The 16361-nt window shown below is 39.2% G+C and overlaps 1 protein-coding gene across 1 annotated transcript in view; it reads left to right on the top strand.

Annotated features, from left to right (window-relative positions):
• The window catches only part of LOC130554486 (ephrin type-B receptor 1-B), a 231238-nt gene that overhangs the window by 144087 nt on the left and 70790 nt on the right, over window positions 1-16361 (top strand). The window contains exon 4 of the mRNA XM_057334187.1: window positions 10646-10801. Within this exon, the coding sequence (XP_057190170.1) occupies window positions 10646-10801 (156 nt within the window). The remainder of the gene's footprint in view (window positions 1-10645; window positions 10802-16361) is intronic.

Below are 16361 nucleotides of genomic sequence, written 5' to 3' on the forward strand. Positions count from 1 at the left end.
CAAAAAAAGTATTGGCAAAATTTAAATAATCCACAAAGATTGAGTTTAGCTACACTGTTCAACAATTCAACTTCAAAATGTAGTTTTGAAGCTGACTTAAGTTTTTTATATCTGGTTTTCAATCAGCCTAAAAGAACCCATGTAACACCCCTCCTGATTTCACTTCACTGGCTGCCAGTTGCCGCCTGCGTCAAGTTTAAATCTCTGACACTGGCCTTCAAACAATAACAGCAAATTCGCCCCTTTACCTTAACTCGCTGCTCCAGGTCTACATCCCCTCCGGTCATCTTTGGTCTTTCATTTTTAAGTTAAAGTTTTTACAGTGTACGATTTTCTTCAGATCGGGCTTCTTTGGGTCATTGTTGTTTGAGAAACCAACACAATCTCACGGCAAAAACGTAACTATTTTACGAGGTGGCTAATTTTGGCTAATTCGTATGAATTCACATGATCCCATTCGTACATTTAAGTATGATTTGCTTTCTTGCCAGTGATGTTAAGTTAGGTTTAGGGGCAGGGTTGGCTTCAGTATAGTTTTTTTCCTACTAATCGTACGTTTTTGTACAATTCACAACATACGAAATCATACAGATTAAAGCCACCTTGTAAAATAGTTACGAATTCCGTGAGATCAAGTTGGAGAAAACCATAGATCCAACCTGAACTCACAGGAATTCGTAACTACTTTACGAGGTGGCTAATTCGTATAAATCCATACTACGTTAGTCGTACAAAAATGTACGATTATTAGAAAAAAGCAAAACTGGAAGCCCCAACCCCACCCTCAAACCTAACGTCACTGGCGATAAAGCAAATCATACTAAAACATACAAATATAATCGTTTACACAAATTAGCCATCTCGTAAATCAGTGTCCCGACCCCTACTTTGGGAACCCCTGTTCTATAGCCTACTATAAATATTGGTGTGCATACAAAATTGCATGCACACACTCTCCGAAGGTCATTTTGTGCATAAGCAACATTTATGTTAGCTGGATTTTGCCAGACCACACACTGTAAGTGCCATTTATATTTACAGTAATTTGTAGCATCAAATTGAAATCATTAATATCAAACATATCAATTAGTGACAATGCATTGCCAACCAATGGTGATGCAGACAGATGCTCTTTAAAATCATGATTGCGTAAGAGTTACCGACAGTACCGCAGTGGCAAATTGTAGCGTTTTAATTGCCCTCTCTCTCTCTCTTTGGGTTCATTCTGATAACTGCAGATTTAATTTAGCTTATCTGCCACCCCTCTTTATAGCCATACGCATTCAGATCATGATTTTCATTAACATTACAGATGAATATTTTCCCGAACGGCTGAACATTTGGCCCATTTGGATGTGACTCACTTTATAAAGTGCTTGTGTCGGGAGATATATGATATTCCTTGAACTGAAGTTAATCAGAGCGACCGCGGAAAAGGCTGTGACGTTCCCTGCCCTTCCTGACTTTACAGTCCCATTACATGAACATGCAAACTCATGTAGCTTATTTCCTTTAGAATTAATTTACATTTTCAATTACAACATACAAAGTTCAGCACGCAAAGGTTTAATAACGCACGTGTACGAGAGCACAAAGGAAAGCCCGCGTTTGAAACCGTAATCAAACTGTAACAGAGTTGTACTGCTTTTAATTTACATGTGCTGTAAAGGCAGATAAAACCCAAATTGTTCCCTTGAACATAGAATTGTACTCATTAAAACATCACTTTCAGGAAAAAAGAGGGTTATTCGCTTGGAGACTTAAATCTTTTGCTTTGGTTTGTTTGTTTGTTTGTAAGAGGCTGGCGAAATGTGTGTGGGATGATGAAGCTAGCAGCGTTGGACTCTGACTAAGCACACACACGCTTGTCTGTGCTTCAGATGGCACGCCTACGAACCGTTGACGGATCATTGGATGCATATTGCTCACAAAAATGGCAAACTGTAATCTGATGAAGCTGTCTGGCTTTACGCAGTTTCTAGAAGTTACGTTTGTATAAATTCACTTAGAAAGAAAGTTGTGCTTCGCTTCGGAAGGAAAACTGCATTTATAGAGGTACTAGAATATAAATTGCACAGCACACGTGCCTCTTTTTAGATCCAGTTATGAGCGCTTGGGTATCAGGCAAACTTTACTGGTACTACCATGCACCTGAATAACTATTTAAAATATAGAAATTGATGCATGTCTTATACATTTTCTGTCAATGTAAGCACAAGCCGTCAAACAAAATGTATTTCTGATGCGCGTCCATTTTATTTCAGGGTTAAAGGGACAGTTCACCCAAAAATGAAAATTCTGTCTTCACACAAAGATAGATATTTGGAAGAATGCTTGTAACCAAACAGTTCTTGGCCACCATTGACTACCATAGTAGGAAAAATTACAATGATATAAAGTGCCCCAGAACTGTTTGCTTTTCTACATTCTTCAAAATATCTTCTATTGTGTGCGACAGAATATGAAATTTATAAAGCATTTTTTTCTACTGTGGTAGTCAATGGTGGTCAAGAGCTGTTAGGTTACAAGCAGTGTACGGTGAGTAAGTTCATTTTTTGGTGAACTGTTCCTTTAAATGTAATGTATTTCTCATAAACTTATCTTTCTACATAGAAACATGCTATACATCCTATGAAAAAAGTGACATACACAGCACTTACTAGTACTGTGAATAGAAATGTCAGATTACAAACTTGTGAAAGTTCAGATATACATCATATTGAGAAATATACAATAATGTATTCTGTGTTTTCTTTATTTTTCATAATTATATCTCTTTATTACAGTAACTACTGCCTAAAAGCATGTAAAGCTGTTTTGCCATATCGCAAAACAGTGTACAAATAATATATACTGTATATATATAATATAAATGTCAATTGATGTACAGTATAATGTAATGTTTTAACATTTCTTAAGTTGCAGTGTGGCCAAAACTTTCTGCTGATGTTCGAAGGTCTGGCTACCTGACAATACATATAACCCTATATTGACTGATGTTTCAGTAGCCATGCACGAGCGATGTCCCCCTCCCCCCTCTGTCTGCAGTAATGACTTTATTGCTCTTTTGAGGAATAAACGCCCGATCCTCCCAGGCCGACCTGAATGAGTCCGCCTGCGAGCTGGGCATTCTGCCAGCTGATCTCAGCCTTCCAGCAACATGGCTTCTCTCTCTGCGGCGAGATTGAACAGAGGCTCCGTGGAATTTTCTTTTCTAGTGTCGTCTTTTACGACGCGCTGCCGAGAGACGTCCCCGCGCTAATTAATGCGCTTAACGCCGCAGCCACGCGCAAGGTCAATTAGAAAAAGTTTGTAGCGCTAATGGCAAATTAAAACCCAGCCCCACGGCACCCGGTTCCACGTGCATTTACTCCGATATTCTGTGCAGCTTTTGGCACATCGTTCACTCATTTCTCATCCCGTTTCTCCATTATTTATGTGACGCCTTGACCCTTGTAGCGTCTGGGAGCTGACGAAAAGGCCTTGAATTAATTCGTGTCATGCTGAACAGGCGCGAGACAATTAGCGGAAAATGTCGCGTCGAGACTAGCATTTCGCGATGTCAGAAAAGCCAGAGGACGTGCAGGTTTGTGTGGGAGAGTTGTTTGTGTGTGTGTGTGTGTGTGTGTGTGCTTGCTTGGTCCACAGGCGTAAAGAAGCAGCGCTTTTGCACGCACACACTCGACTAGCTGAATCAGCTCCATATTACACAGTAGCTTCAAACTGTAAACACGAGCCTCAGGGAACACTGTACAATCTGACTGAGTTCACATCATTACGTTCGCACACGCGCTTATTCTGACAGAGCGCAGCCTGTCATTATAAACACACAATTACGCTCGCATTCCGAGCGAAGTGTGTGAGAAACCCAAACATACTCGACGCAAACACGGAATCTTGATTTTACGCATCGTTGTGTTTTGAAATGTGTCATATTGCAATTCATAAAACAATGTAAGAAGGCATTAGTGTACATCAGGGATGTCAAACTGCAGTCCAGGAGGCATCCTGTAACCGTAAACTCTGCAACTCTAGGACTGCAGTTAGTTGGAAACAGTATTTTTTCTAGTTTTTTTTATTTTCATGGCAGAGTTTAAAGTCGGTATGAAATTAAAAATGATCATTCTAATTGTTTTACACAGTGCTGAGGTATTTATAAAAAAAATTCTCCGTGAACATTGTTTTTTTAAATTAATTTGCACTCTTGAATCAAAAACGTAAATCTCTTTCCCCCTCTCGAAACGACTAGGGCTCTGGGAATCGATTCCAAGAAGAATCGATTCCTCGTTTCCAAGGAATTGAGAATCGAGAGTCGATTCCAAAGGTCGATTCCAATAAAGGAATCGACTCCTCTTTGAGAGCCTTCATAAGCACAAGCCCCGCCCCTTAGCTGATGTCATTGGTCAACTAAATCACATTAGTTTCTTTTCTAAAACAGTACAGACTTCAGAAAAAAATGATGGATGAAGTCNGACGCACACACTCGACTAGCTGAATCAGCTCCATATTACACAGTAGCTTCAAACTGTAAACACGAGCCTCAGGGAACACTGTACAATCTGACTGAGTTCACATCATTACGTTCGCACACGCGCTTATTCTGACAGAGCGCAGCCTGTCATTATAAACACACAATTACGCTCGCATTCCGAGCGAAGTGTGTGAGAAACCCAAACATACTCGACGCAAACACGGAATCTTGATTTTACGCATCGTTGTGTTTTGAAATGTGTCATATTGCAATTCATAAAACAATGTAAGAAGGCATTAGTGTACATCAGGGATGTCAAACTGCAGTCCAGGAGGCATCCTGTAACCGTAAACTCTGCAACTCTAGGACTGCAGTTAGTTGGAAACAGTATTTTTTCTAGTTTTTTTTATTTTCATGGCAGAGTTTAAAGTCGGTATGAAATTAAAAATGATCATTCTAATTGTTTTACACAGTACTGAGGTATTTATAAAAAAAATTCTCCGTGAACATTGTTTTTTTTAATTAATTTGCACTCTTGAATCAAAAACGTAAATCTCTTTCCCCCTCTCGAAACGACTAGGGCTCTGGGAATCGATTCCAAGAAGAATCGATTCCTCGTTTCCAAGGAATTGAGAATCGAGAGTCGATTCCAAAGGTCGATTCCAATAAAGGAATCGACTCCTCTTTGAGAGCCTTCATAAGCACAAGCCCCGCCCCTTAGCTGATGTCATTGGTCAACTAAATCACATTAGTTTCTTTTCTAAAACAGTACAGACTTCAGAAAAAAATGATGGATGAAGTCTAGAGCTGTGGAATGACATACAATTTCTGCATCCATCCATTCTGCATCCATAAAAGCACACACAATGCAGATATAATTACATGTACACATTTAACAAATCATATAAGCACTTTTGCTTTGCACGTTTGACTGTCTTCACTTACTCTCTACCGACGAGCTCAGTATGCGTGAAGAGAATTACATGTATATAAAGCACAGTCTCACAACATATTTACTTGGACATCTGTTTAAAGCTGTTAAGAATAGAACTTTTTCAACACATGTCTGCACTACTCGCATTTAACAGTAATATTAATATGCACAGTATTCTTGCATATTTTTAATACAATTTACTGATTGTCGATCTGTCTATCTATATTCCTCACGTATTTTAGTGTACGCTGCTGAATAACTTTGAAAATAGTCATTTGTCCTGTGCTTTATTTTTGAAAACAGCTAGTAAATTAGATTATTATTAATGATACATTGGAATTGCAGGACAAGATAGACATATTTGGTTAAGGTTTTTGTTATAAAAACAATAAACCATTAATAAATGTAAAAAGTGACAGCTTAGAAAATTGCATTAAAAATGTGTATTTTTTTAATAATAAATAAAAAACTGTAGTAAAGCAAACCAGGAATTGGAATCGGAATCGACTCCAAAAGAAAGAAACAACGTCTCTTCACTTCTGGTCACAAGGAATGGCGCGAGGGCGGGGTTGCAATGACTGACAAATTGCAAACTGGCATTCAAATCTCTTTCCCTTTTAACGATCCAATCAGTTGTCGGTGGATGAAATCAAGTTCCGCCCTACTTTTTTTTCTCATTTCAGAGGTCGTTTCACTTGGGTATAAGTCATGATACAGAAAAAAGTCTGGCTTCTTCCGTTTCATGCCGACTTTAAAGAGGGTTTTAATAAGCAAGTTAGAGGGTTGCAAAATATCTTATGCTGCGTTGGGGGAATACTGCACACTGTAAACCCGAATGTTCAAAGAAATTAAACAGTTTAAGTAGTGTAAACTTAATTTTATATAAAAAAATTCCTAACTTAAATGTTTTGAGTTCCTGTAACTAATTCTTACTTTTGAGTTAGTTTAACTTATTTTCAACAAGTTAATTCAAGATGATTTGTTGAGAATGAAATTCAGTTCCCAGCATGCTTTGCGTGAGACTGCATTAGGAAAGTAAATTTTGAAATGAAGTGTTATTTTATGAGTTTTTAGAAAGGAAAAAGCCTTGTTAATGATGAATGTTCAATTATCTTGGATATTTAGAAGAGTTTGTTGTATTTTTGACTTTTGGGGTTACCATCGTTCAGAAGAGTGGTGCTTATGCTTAGGTTGTGGGAGGTGCAATAGCAGTCGCGTGCGTGCGTGCGTGTTGCATCACTCTCTGTGAAGGCTGTTTGTTAATTGTTGATGCAGCTGAACTGTTTAGGTTGTCTTAAGACCTTTCATTTATTTAGCTGTAAATAAAAAAAGTTACTTTGCTAAATGTTCAAAATTAAAAGGAGTCAACAACAGTACAACAAACTCAAAACTGACTAGTTTTGCTTACTTAAAATTGTTCAAAATTAAAAGGAGTCAACAACAGTACAACAAACTTAAAATGTAACTGATTACCTCAAATTTTTTGAGTTTTCCCAACTTATTTGGGTTTACAGTGCAGAATTGTCATTTCAATGTCAGTTTGAATGAAGAGGGAAACATGCTTTAAAGTGCTCTATAAGGCAACCAAAACGTTAGAAAATATTTGTAAAAACCTTATTCCGGTTCCTGTTGGTCAGATGTATGTGCACATGTGTGACTTGACCAATGTGAGAGTTGCGCCAGTTGTGCTGAAATCCATGTTTTCCTACTTGATTCAAGGCATAACATTGGTTTCTTGCAGAACTTTGTGTGTGCGTGTTCGTGTTAGAGCCCTGCTGCTGCACTGACAGATATTAGATTGTATTGTAATGAGAGATGACAATGATGTGCTATTTTTGTCAGGTAAAACTAGTTTGATCTCTTTCAGCATAACTTGTCGAGTTGGTGCAAAGTTGGTGTATCGTGTGTGTTCGTGTGTAAGCGCGCAAGCTTGTGCTGGGTATGTTTATGCTGACGGTGTGTGTACTGTGGTCAATTTTTCTTCCTTGGCTTTGATCTCATGACTGTCTCCTCAGGTCTCGCCTACAGCTACAGAGATGGAGACTACCACAAGAGAAGCCTAAAGCCAACTGCTTAGCGGTTGTGTGCGTGTGTGTTTAAATGGTCGCCCTGGGGGGGCCTCTTTCAGGTCCAGGTAGTTTTTTAGCAGATAGTTGGTCCACCTTCACCGTGTGACAGTCTGCAAAGCTGATTTGTCAGCAAACACAATGAAAAAACGAAAGCAGTATTAAACTCAGGGCTCGAACGTCTCCATTTTAAACCCTACAGATTGTGTAAAAGAAGCTCAGTTGTTCTCTTTCCATACAGGTATGCAACATGATGTCGATAATTGCAAAACATCACTGAGGGAATCAAGACTTATTTGGACTTGCAGATGAATTCATTAAAATCTTTACAATTTATACACATTTATAGAGTGTTTCATCGGACACACGTGCCTGGCCCGAAGTTAAAGTGATAGTTCACCCAAAAATGAAAATTCTGTCATCATTTACTCATCCTCTTGTCATTTCAAACCTGTATGACTTTCTTTCGCAGAACACAGAAGAAGATATTTTGAAGAATGTTGTTAACTGGCCCCCATTTACTTGCATTGGTGTGTTCATACAACAGAATTGAATGGGGGCCAGTGCTGTTCGGTTACCAACTTCAAAATATCTTCTATTGTGTTCTGCGGAAGAAGAAAAGTCATAAAGATTTAAAATGACAGTTTTGCGGGTAATCTCCTTAACTTCCGGCCTCCGTTTGGTTATAATATAACAATTGTTTTTTTACTTTATTTACATTCATATTAATTTGTATTCATTTTTTATTGTTTATTAATGGTATTAAATTAAAACTACTCCACCGTTAAAGATCTTTTTGCGGAGGTCTACCGCAAGTTAAGTTCGGGCCACATAACGGTTATTTTTCTGCCCGCTGAAACTGTCATACACAGTATATACGGTACATTTTTGTGTGAAATTGTCTTGTCTTGCAAACGTATAGCCATTTTTTTAACATTTAAGCCTGTTCTAACAAAATAAAATACCACATTTATGTAGTTGTTATGAACTTTGTAAAAGATGAATTGTATTTACCACAGCATGTCTCTTTAAACAAGAACCACCAACTGTAGCAAACTAAACCTCAGTATCCTACTGTGACTATCTGCATACAGAAGTTCACCTCTCTGCTGTTTTGGTGAGTGGGCCGCAGAGGTCAGGGGTCATGGCTCTGATACATGTTGTCGTGGTGATGAGCAGCACTTGTTTGTAACTGTGAGAATGTCATGTTGGGTGGGATGAGAGAGGCGTTGAAGTGTTGCAGTTTTGGGACCTGATGCTCTGTGTGCGTGTGTGTGCTGTGGAGGCTGAAGGCAGTGTGTTAGTGTCATATGGGCTTGGTCAAAAGCTGTCTGTCAAACACCCACACCTTAACATATTATGTTGTGTGTGTCTGCTGGGGGGCTGTAAACCAAATGTTGTTCTAGTTCCCCCCTCTGCATATACTGTATCTCATCTCATCTGTGTTTATCTCATGTCCTCTACTTGTTTCTCATTTTTTTTGTTTATATCTCCTCTCCTTATATCTTCTTTCATCTGCTTATATATCATATGCGTACATGTCCTCTCCTCTCTTCTTCCCTGCTTAAATCTTTCTTCATGTATGTATTCTTTCTTCTACTTGTACCTCCTTTTCTTTGCTTTATCTCTCTCTTTCCTCTGGGTATATATCATCTCTTGTTTATATCTCGCTCTCCTCTGGGTATGTCTCCTCTCTTCCCTCTTCTTATTTATTAAATGACCAAATTAATAAATCCATCAGTGAATAGATGGATAGATAATAAAGAACTGTCTAATAAACTGGACCGACCCTCTAAACTTTTAATGAGCTTTCGAGCATCTAATTAATTTTTTTTAAGGGAACAGAGGTTTGATTTCACACCCCGAGCAGGTCACACTCCTTCATACGGCAGGAGCGAGGGATGAATTGTCTTGTCTTCTCTCATTAAAGGAAAAAGAGATGCGCTCATACGCAACACGTCTTCCGTCTCGCATTTATTAATTTACGCCGCTCCTTCGTTCATCTATCTTTATATGTAAATTGATGAATGCGGTCATCACACGCATATCTTACATTTCTCATATAGCTCATATGACTCATAATGCATATTTATGAGTGTTGCATTACATATGGATGGGATGCAAATGACGGGGGGGAATGTGAACAGGTTGATCCAGGTCTGATGCATCCCAAAAATCCGGTCTGTCGCTTGAGCCGTGCCAGCTATCACGATAATAGCAGCAGATTAGATTGATATTTGTTTGTCTCACTCTCTCTCTTTCTCTGTTTCATGTTCCTCCTCTGTGTCAGCAGCATCCCCTCTGTGTGTCATCAGTTCACATCAAAGACACACACACACACACACGCACACACACACACGCGCACACACGCACGCACACACACACACACACACACGCACACACAAGCAGGTCTGAGTCTTAATCTCTGTAGCTGTGTGGCTGAAACGGCAGAAAGCGTTCAGAATCTCTGCAGAATTAATGATAAAAGGGGTATCACTTCGATTCTTTATTCAAAGAGATAAAACCAAACTGGAAAAGCAAGCAGAATTGATTCCCATTTATCTGCCGTGGTACATTTCAGCCCAGCCCTGCATGACGTTTCACCAGCATATGTTGTGTTATGGTGCCCAGCGTGGTGTGCTGGTGTATTCACCAGGCTTCTGTACAAGCTAAACCAGAAGCATCGGTTAAATATCTGCTCACTCTACAGCACCTTTATTCATTTCCTTTTTTAATAACACACCCAAAATGTTCCCAGTACCTTGCAGGTATGACTGAAAGAGGTGTTCTGAAAATTCACACCTGTGTCTAACGGCTCTGTACACAGCAAAAAGGAGTCTGGGTGACAGCCTGTGCTTTTAACCGATCAGAGAACATTCGAGCAAAGATTTTTGGGCTGTTTTGAGGTGTTACCTCATATGCATCCTTCCGAAACTAAAATACCACAGTGAGTATTTGCAAAACATGGCACTGTTATTGGCCAGAGTTGGTTCTATATGAATTCCTTCTTTCAGTACTTCATTCTAACAAGGTGCGAAAGTCAATCTGGCTTGGTAGGAAGAACTCGCCATGCAGTCATTATACAAGATTTCTGTCCGTTCTTATGAATTGCAAAGACAAGAAATATAACCTCTCTCTCTCTCTCTCTCTCTCTCTCTCTCTCTCTCTCTCAAGCTTGTCCTCCAGGAACGTTCAAGTCCAGCCAGGGGACAGGTTTATGTCTTCAGTGTCCATCCAACAGCAGGTCCACATCTGAAGCAGCAACCATCTGCGTCTGCAGGAACGGCTATTACAGAGCAGACGGAGAGCAGCCAGACATACCCTGCACCAGTGAGTCATTATCATTGTAATATTGCTATTATTGTCTTTATCCTTAGCATATAACTGAAGCAGGAAGGTCATGATATGGTTAATGAAGCACTTTGATAAGTCTCATAGACTTTGTTGTTTAAGACACTAAGTCCAAACTGGTACTATAAGATCAACACATTCTCCCGACTCGTCACATATTTACGCTCGGTCAGCGCCCTTCAGCATCACTTTTGAACACGCAGGGCACTCCTTTGGCATCGTTTTTAGAAGTGAAGGGCACGCGAATTTCACCGTCATTATGATAATGTATATTAGATATAATTTTCAATGATGATGTTTCGGGGTTTAATTTAAGTTTAATGGCCAGTACAATTGCGTTTACATGACACTTTTCAGACAGTTTGAGCAAGTAATGTAACAGGTTATTTATCGTAATATAAAACACATAATACAAGCAGTCACAATGGCGTTCAAAAATACAGATATTCCAAGGGTACCAACGCGAAACGATCGATTTGTATGAGGAACAGATGCAAAAGCGATCACCGTGCGCCGTAAATCTCAAATCCAGTGAAGAACGACGTTCAAATATTGCCGCCAGAGGAAGTTACGTCAGCTTCGGTGCCATTGGCTCTCCCGTGTCTCGTGTCCGATCGCGTCATTTCGTTGGCTTTGAACGTGAAACGGTATTGGCTCCCGCAACCGACTGCATAGCTGTTCCGGTTTATCTTTTGAATGGGTGCCGACTTCATGTATTCACGGACACGCACGGCATCTTCATGTAAAGTTATCGTACGGCTTTGGTGCAAAAAGGTCTTCGAAACGAGCTGTTTGTTATATTTTGTAATGCTTTTGGTCAGTTTGTGCAATAAATACCTGTGACTGTACTTTTATTCGCGTGTTGTGTTTTATCTGGCTGAGAAGTGGTTAGGGTTAGGTTTAGGGTGAGGATGGGGTTAGGTGCTACAAAATATTAAAACCATAAATAATTATGAAATGCTAAGAATTGCACGCATCTCGGTCTGGAGCATTTAGAAAACAGCAACGCAGTTCCCTGTTCGTCAAAAAACGACGCCAAAGGGGTACCCTGCACGTTCAAAAGTGACGCCGTGGGGCGCTGACCGAGCGTAAATATGTGACTAGTTGGGAGTGAGAACGGGTTGATAAGATCGTATTAATTATTTTCATTTGGGGGCTTTTCACACGCGCGTAGTTTAGATTAATCAATCATATCCTGTAATTAATTAGATTTTAATCAATTAATAGCCCTGGGTGCAAATCTGAACATTATATTATAATTGAAAAACTGACCCGAATCTTACCTGAAATGGGGTTGATTTGTGAAGCAGACTTCTAGCTCAGAGCTACTCGGTATTCTCTCTGTTATACAACTCAATTATTGGGTGAACTTTTTTAGTTTATGAACAATTGTTTCTACACCGTCTTATTTAATTGCAGCATGTTGCTTGTGTTGCGAATCTTGTGCCGTGATAAGAAAACATGATTGTTTGGATGTCATGGCAGACAGAAGCTATTTTACTGGGCACATCCTTTTACCAGCTGCAGCGCTGTTAGATTCATTTGCCGTAAAATCCTTCAATAGTAAAATAAAGACCGAAGGCACAACAAATGGATTAAATACGCTTACTTTAAGAATATAATGTTTTTGATTGGTGATTTAGTGGCACTTCCTTTTCCTACTCGCTGGAGACCGATTGCGCTCCATCTGAAATACATCACACTATATAGGTCAATGCAGAAATGTTCTCACCCCCCCCTCCCATTTCAGATGTGCTACACCTCACATCATTACTGCAGCTTTTACATAAATAATACTGACAGCACTGACGATATATTTATCTTCTGTTTCCCTTGGCCTTAAATCGTCACTCTCAATCTTAAAGCCACAATATGGAAGAATTTTTTTAATGAAATATACAAAAATCACTTGCACAGTGTGATATATTTCATGCAGTTGTGTACTTACATTATCCCAAATGTGTCCAAGAATGTGCAAATCCAGAGAAATTCCTATTTAAAATAATGGTCGTCCCTTGTCTCCCTTGTATTTTTCGCATATCAGTGACTTAATATCCGGTGCTCCGCACTACCACCAGTTTCCGGTTATAGAAACTATGGCAACATGCAAATGTGGAAGTGGTTATACAGCATCCTGGACGCAGCATCTGTTGTTCTGTTATTATGGAACACGATTACTCTTTGGCGAGTAAAGGAAACCCAAAAAAGTGTAAACGTAGGCCAAATGAGGCAAGCAGGCTTATGGACAAACGAAGAAATAAAACAAGGATTAATATTCTTTTTAATATTAATAAAAGCGTTTTCTAAATGGAGAGAGCTTCGCGACCAACTTGGACTCGACACAGACTCTGCTCTCGCATGTGTTTTAATAGACAGGTAAGCACATTTTTTTTATTGTACACGAAATACTCATGCACAGATTATTTGAATAGTTATGAATGCAGTTACCCTATGAAATACAGTATATGTCGCACAAAAATATGTAGCCAATAACGTTACTTTTAAATGTTGTGGGTTCGTTCCAATTTACTTTTTAAACGACGACTGTATGAACACGTAAAACTGTGTAGCATTACGCTACCAAATCAATTGACAAAGTCCAATATCAGTCGCAGGATAACGTAACATTACATTCCACATTTCTTGCAAGCTAATTCATTACGGTGACATACAATAAAATTCATTCATTACCTCATCCGTGAACATGATGGGCGATCTCCATACGCCTCTGGATGGTGAAAACAACATGTCCCATAATTCCACTCTCCTACATAACGTCATTTAGCTTCGCCTTTTGTTGTTGTTTCGAAAGTGCGCCATCTAGCGGACCAAATATTCCATATTGTGGCTTTAAGTCAATTTCAAAACACTATATTAGCAATATAATTATTAAAATAATAGAATGAAAGAAATAAAATATATCAATAAAGTAAATGAACGATATTTAAAAAATATTAAATTTATTTAATTATTTAGGTTGTTGATACTCTTTGCACTGCTATTGGTAGTCACAGCATTGCATCTCTTCTCATTTGCATAAAGCTCTCTTTTTTACCCTATCTAAACTAGTTCATTTTTGTTTAAAAACGCATCTTTTTTGCTGTTTTGGCCTTTCGTCCACACTGAGACGGCGTTTTTGTCAACGAAAACTGAGCTTTTTGAAAACGCACTCGAAAGTGGATCAATTTGAAAATGCTGTTTTCGCGTTGTAGGAAAACGGAGAGGTTTAAAAGCGATGACGCATTTTCGGTCATATGACGCAGTTGTATTGGCTGCTTTGCAGTTTGATAGCATTAATGTCAGTCCGTGCATACTTTAGATTGCATTTTACGAAACGGAATATTTAATTTCTTGAAGTTATTGTTTGGCAGCGGAGCGCGAGTTAAGTTTAACTTTAGCAGCTTTATAGTCTTGTGTTACCCGCAGCAACATCCCTACCTCTTTGTCCGTACATACAAAAACCTCTGTGTCTTTGCTCCACATTGCTATGACATAACAATGCAATAAAAACCTAAATAAACACCTGACAGAAATGACACCTGACGTGTCTTACGTTTTCCCAACTTCTGTCTGTCTGTCTCTCTTGGTCTCCATCTCTCTCTATTTCTCTCGTTCGCTCTCTCTCTCCAGATATCTCTCTCCTCTCTCATAGCACGTATCTTGATTCATTCTCATTTATGAGAAAGGTTAGTCTAGCAGTGATTTTATTTCGTTTTTTTTCATACGAATGTAAAATGGAAGCCATTACTGAGAGGCTGCAAGGCTTACAAGATTGCCGTTCACACTGAGACACACACACACCTTAAACGGTGCCTATTTATTCTTAAGCATTCCAACCTCACACATTTTAGCAGAAAGTGCAGATCGGATCCATTTCCAAACGGCTCCTCATTTTGACCCACAATTCACAGTCTCAGTCACTTTATTTGAATTTCTCTGAAGAAGATGTAACAGATGCAGAACAAACAGATCACAGCTGAATCTAAGCAATCTCAGTCTCTGCTTGTGCTCTTGTATAATTCTATCATTTCTTTTCACCTCGGACACTGTTACCTCCTCAATCACAGATCCAATACTGCAGAGGGAGATTATTTTGGGATGTATGCATTATTGCATATTTCCTTTCGGAAAAATGCATGCACATAGCAATATTTTTTATTCACATACTTTTAAACTTCTTGTGGATCATCATTATTTGTTTACTTGTTCTCTACCTGATTCTGCCGAGAAGCTGAAGTCGGCTCTGGCTTTTTTAGCATTGTTTTATTTTTGGTTTGTGTACAACAATGAATAATGGACACCCGCTTGCTGCATTTAGCAGAGTAGATGTAATTGTTTTTAGACTTATTTTTGTACACCACATTTTGTTTTTTTTAATGGGGGACGGGAAGTATCAAGAGAGGGAATAAGATAAGAGAGCGTTGCAAGCAGAATTCAAGCATCTCACCTTTGTAACTGAGATTTGTTTTATCTTTTTTTTAAATTAAATATTCAAGACTTCATAAAAGCACTTGAAGCTGTATCATATTGTGAATATAGTAACATACTTTACCCTAAAAACTCATATGTTGCCTGTCTGTGTTCACAATATAGCAAGAGCTTTGAAAATGGCTACATATTTTTGTAGTAGCTGTTGAGACATACGCTAGATCTGAGCGAAGTCCTTCCAGCATTTCATTCATCATTTAGAGTCTAAAATGTTGTTCAGTGGCACATATACAGATGGCAATTTGCGATTAAGCCAAACACCTGCTCTGAAGGGACGCTGATGCTGGCACCTGGTCATTTAGTCTCTCACATGGTACGAAAAGCATTCAAAATAAGCTTTTCTTTATGAACTGCTGATTGCATAATGTCTGGAAAGCTATAGCACCGTAAACATAATAATAATAATACTAAAAATGGAAATGGCTGTTGTAAGATATGTCTGATTAAAGTTGAGACTGATTGCCGAGAGAGAGAGAGAGAGAGAGAGAGAGAGAGAGAGAGACCAAGGAAAGCTGGAGTCTGCATTAGCTCTGTGATGAAAAAACTCCATCTCTGCGTTTCTAGCACTTGACGTCCCTTTCTTTCGCTTCCTCAGGGGGTTGAGTACAAGGCTGTCTCACTCTCTGACTTACTGTAATCCCATCTCTCCATGTCTGTCTATCTCTCTGGGGGCTCACAGTTCTCTCTGTGCGGAGCGGAACGTTGGGACCGGGCCGAATCGCCTGGAGCCTGCATCTGTACTGAAATGATTTCCTCAGAAAGAAGAGAGAGAGTGTTGACGGTTGACAGCTCTCTGGTTAATTGGAGGAAGCCGGACAGCAGAATTCTCAAGATTAATTCTCCGGGAGCGATGTGGCAACAAGTTCTTGGGTCTGTGTGCACAACTGTGTATATAAAGCTGTTTCGATTGGCAGTGCAAGAGCACAACTTGTTATCTGGGTGTTGGTGGGCCAAAATGGACCTGTCTGGGTTTGATTGGGAACTAATGTGTCTAGGGCTATATAGAGAACTGGTCGTGTATGTATGGGTTTACTGAGGTTTACTGAGTTTA

The sequence above is a fragment of the Triplophysa rosa genome, linkage group LG5 (assembly GCF_024868665.1).
Source record: "Triplophysa rosa linkage group LG5, Trosa_1v2, whole genome shotgun sequence".
Lineage (NCBI taxonomy): Eukaryota > Metazoa > Chordata > Actinopteri > Cypriniformes > Nemacheilidae > Triplophysa > Triplophysa rosa.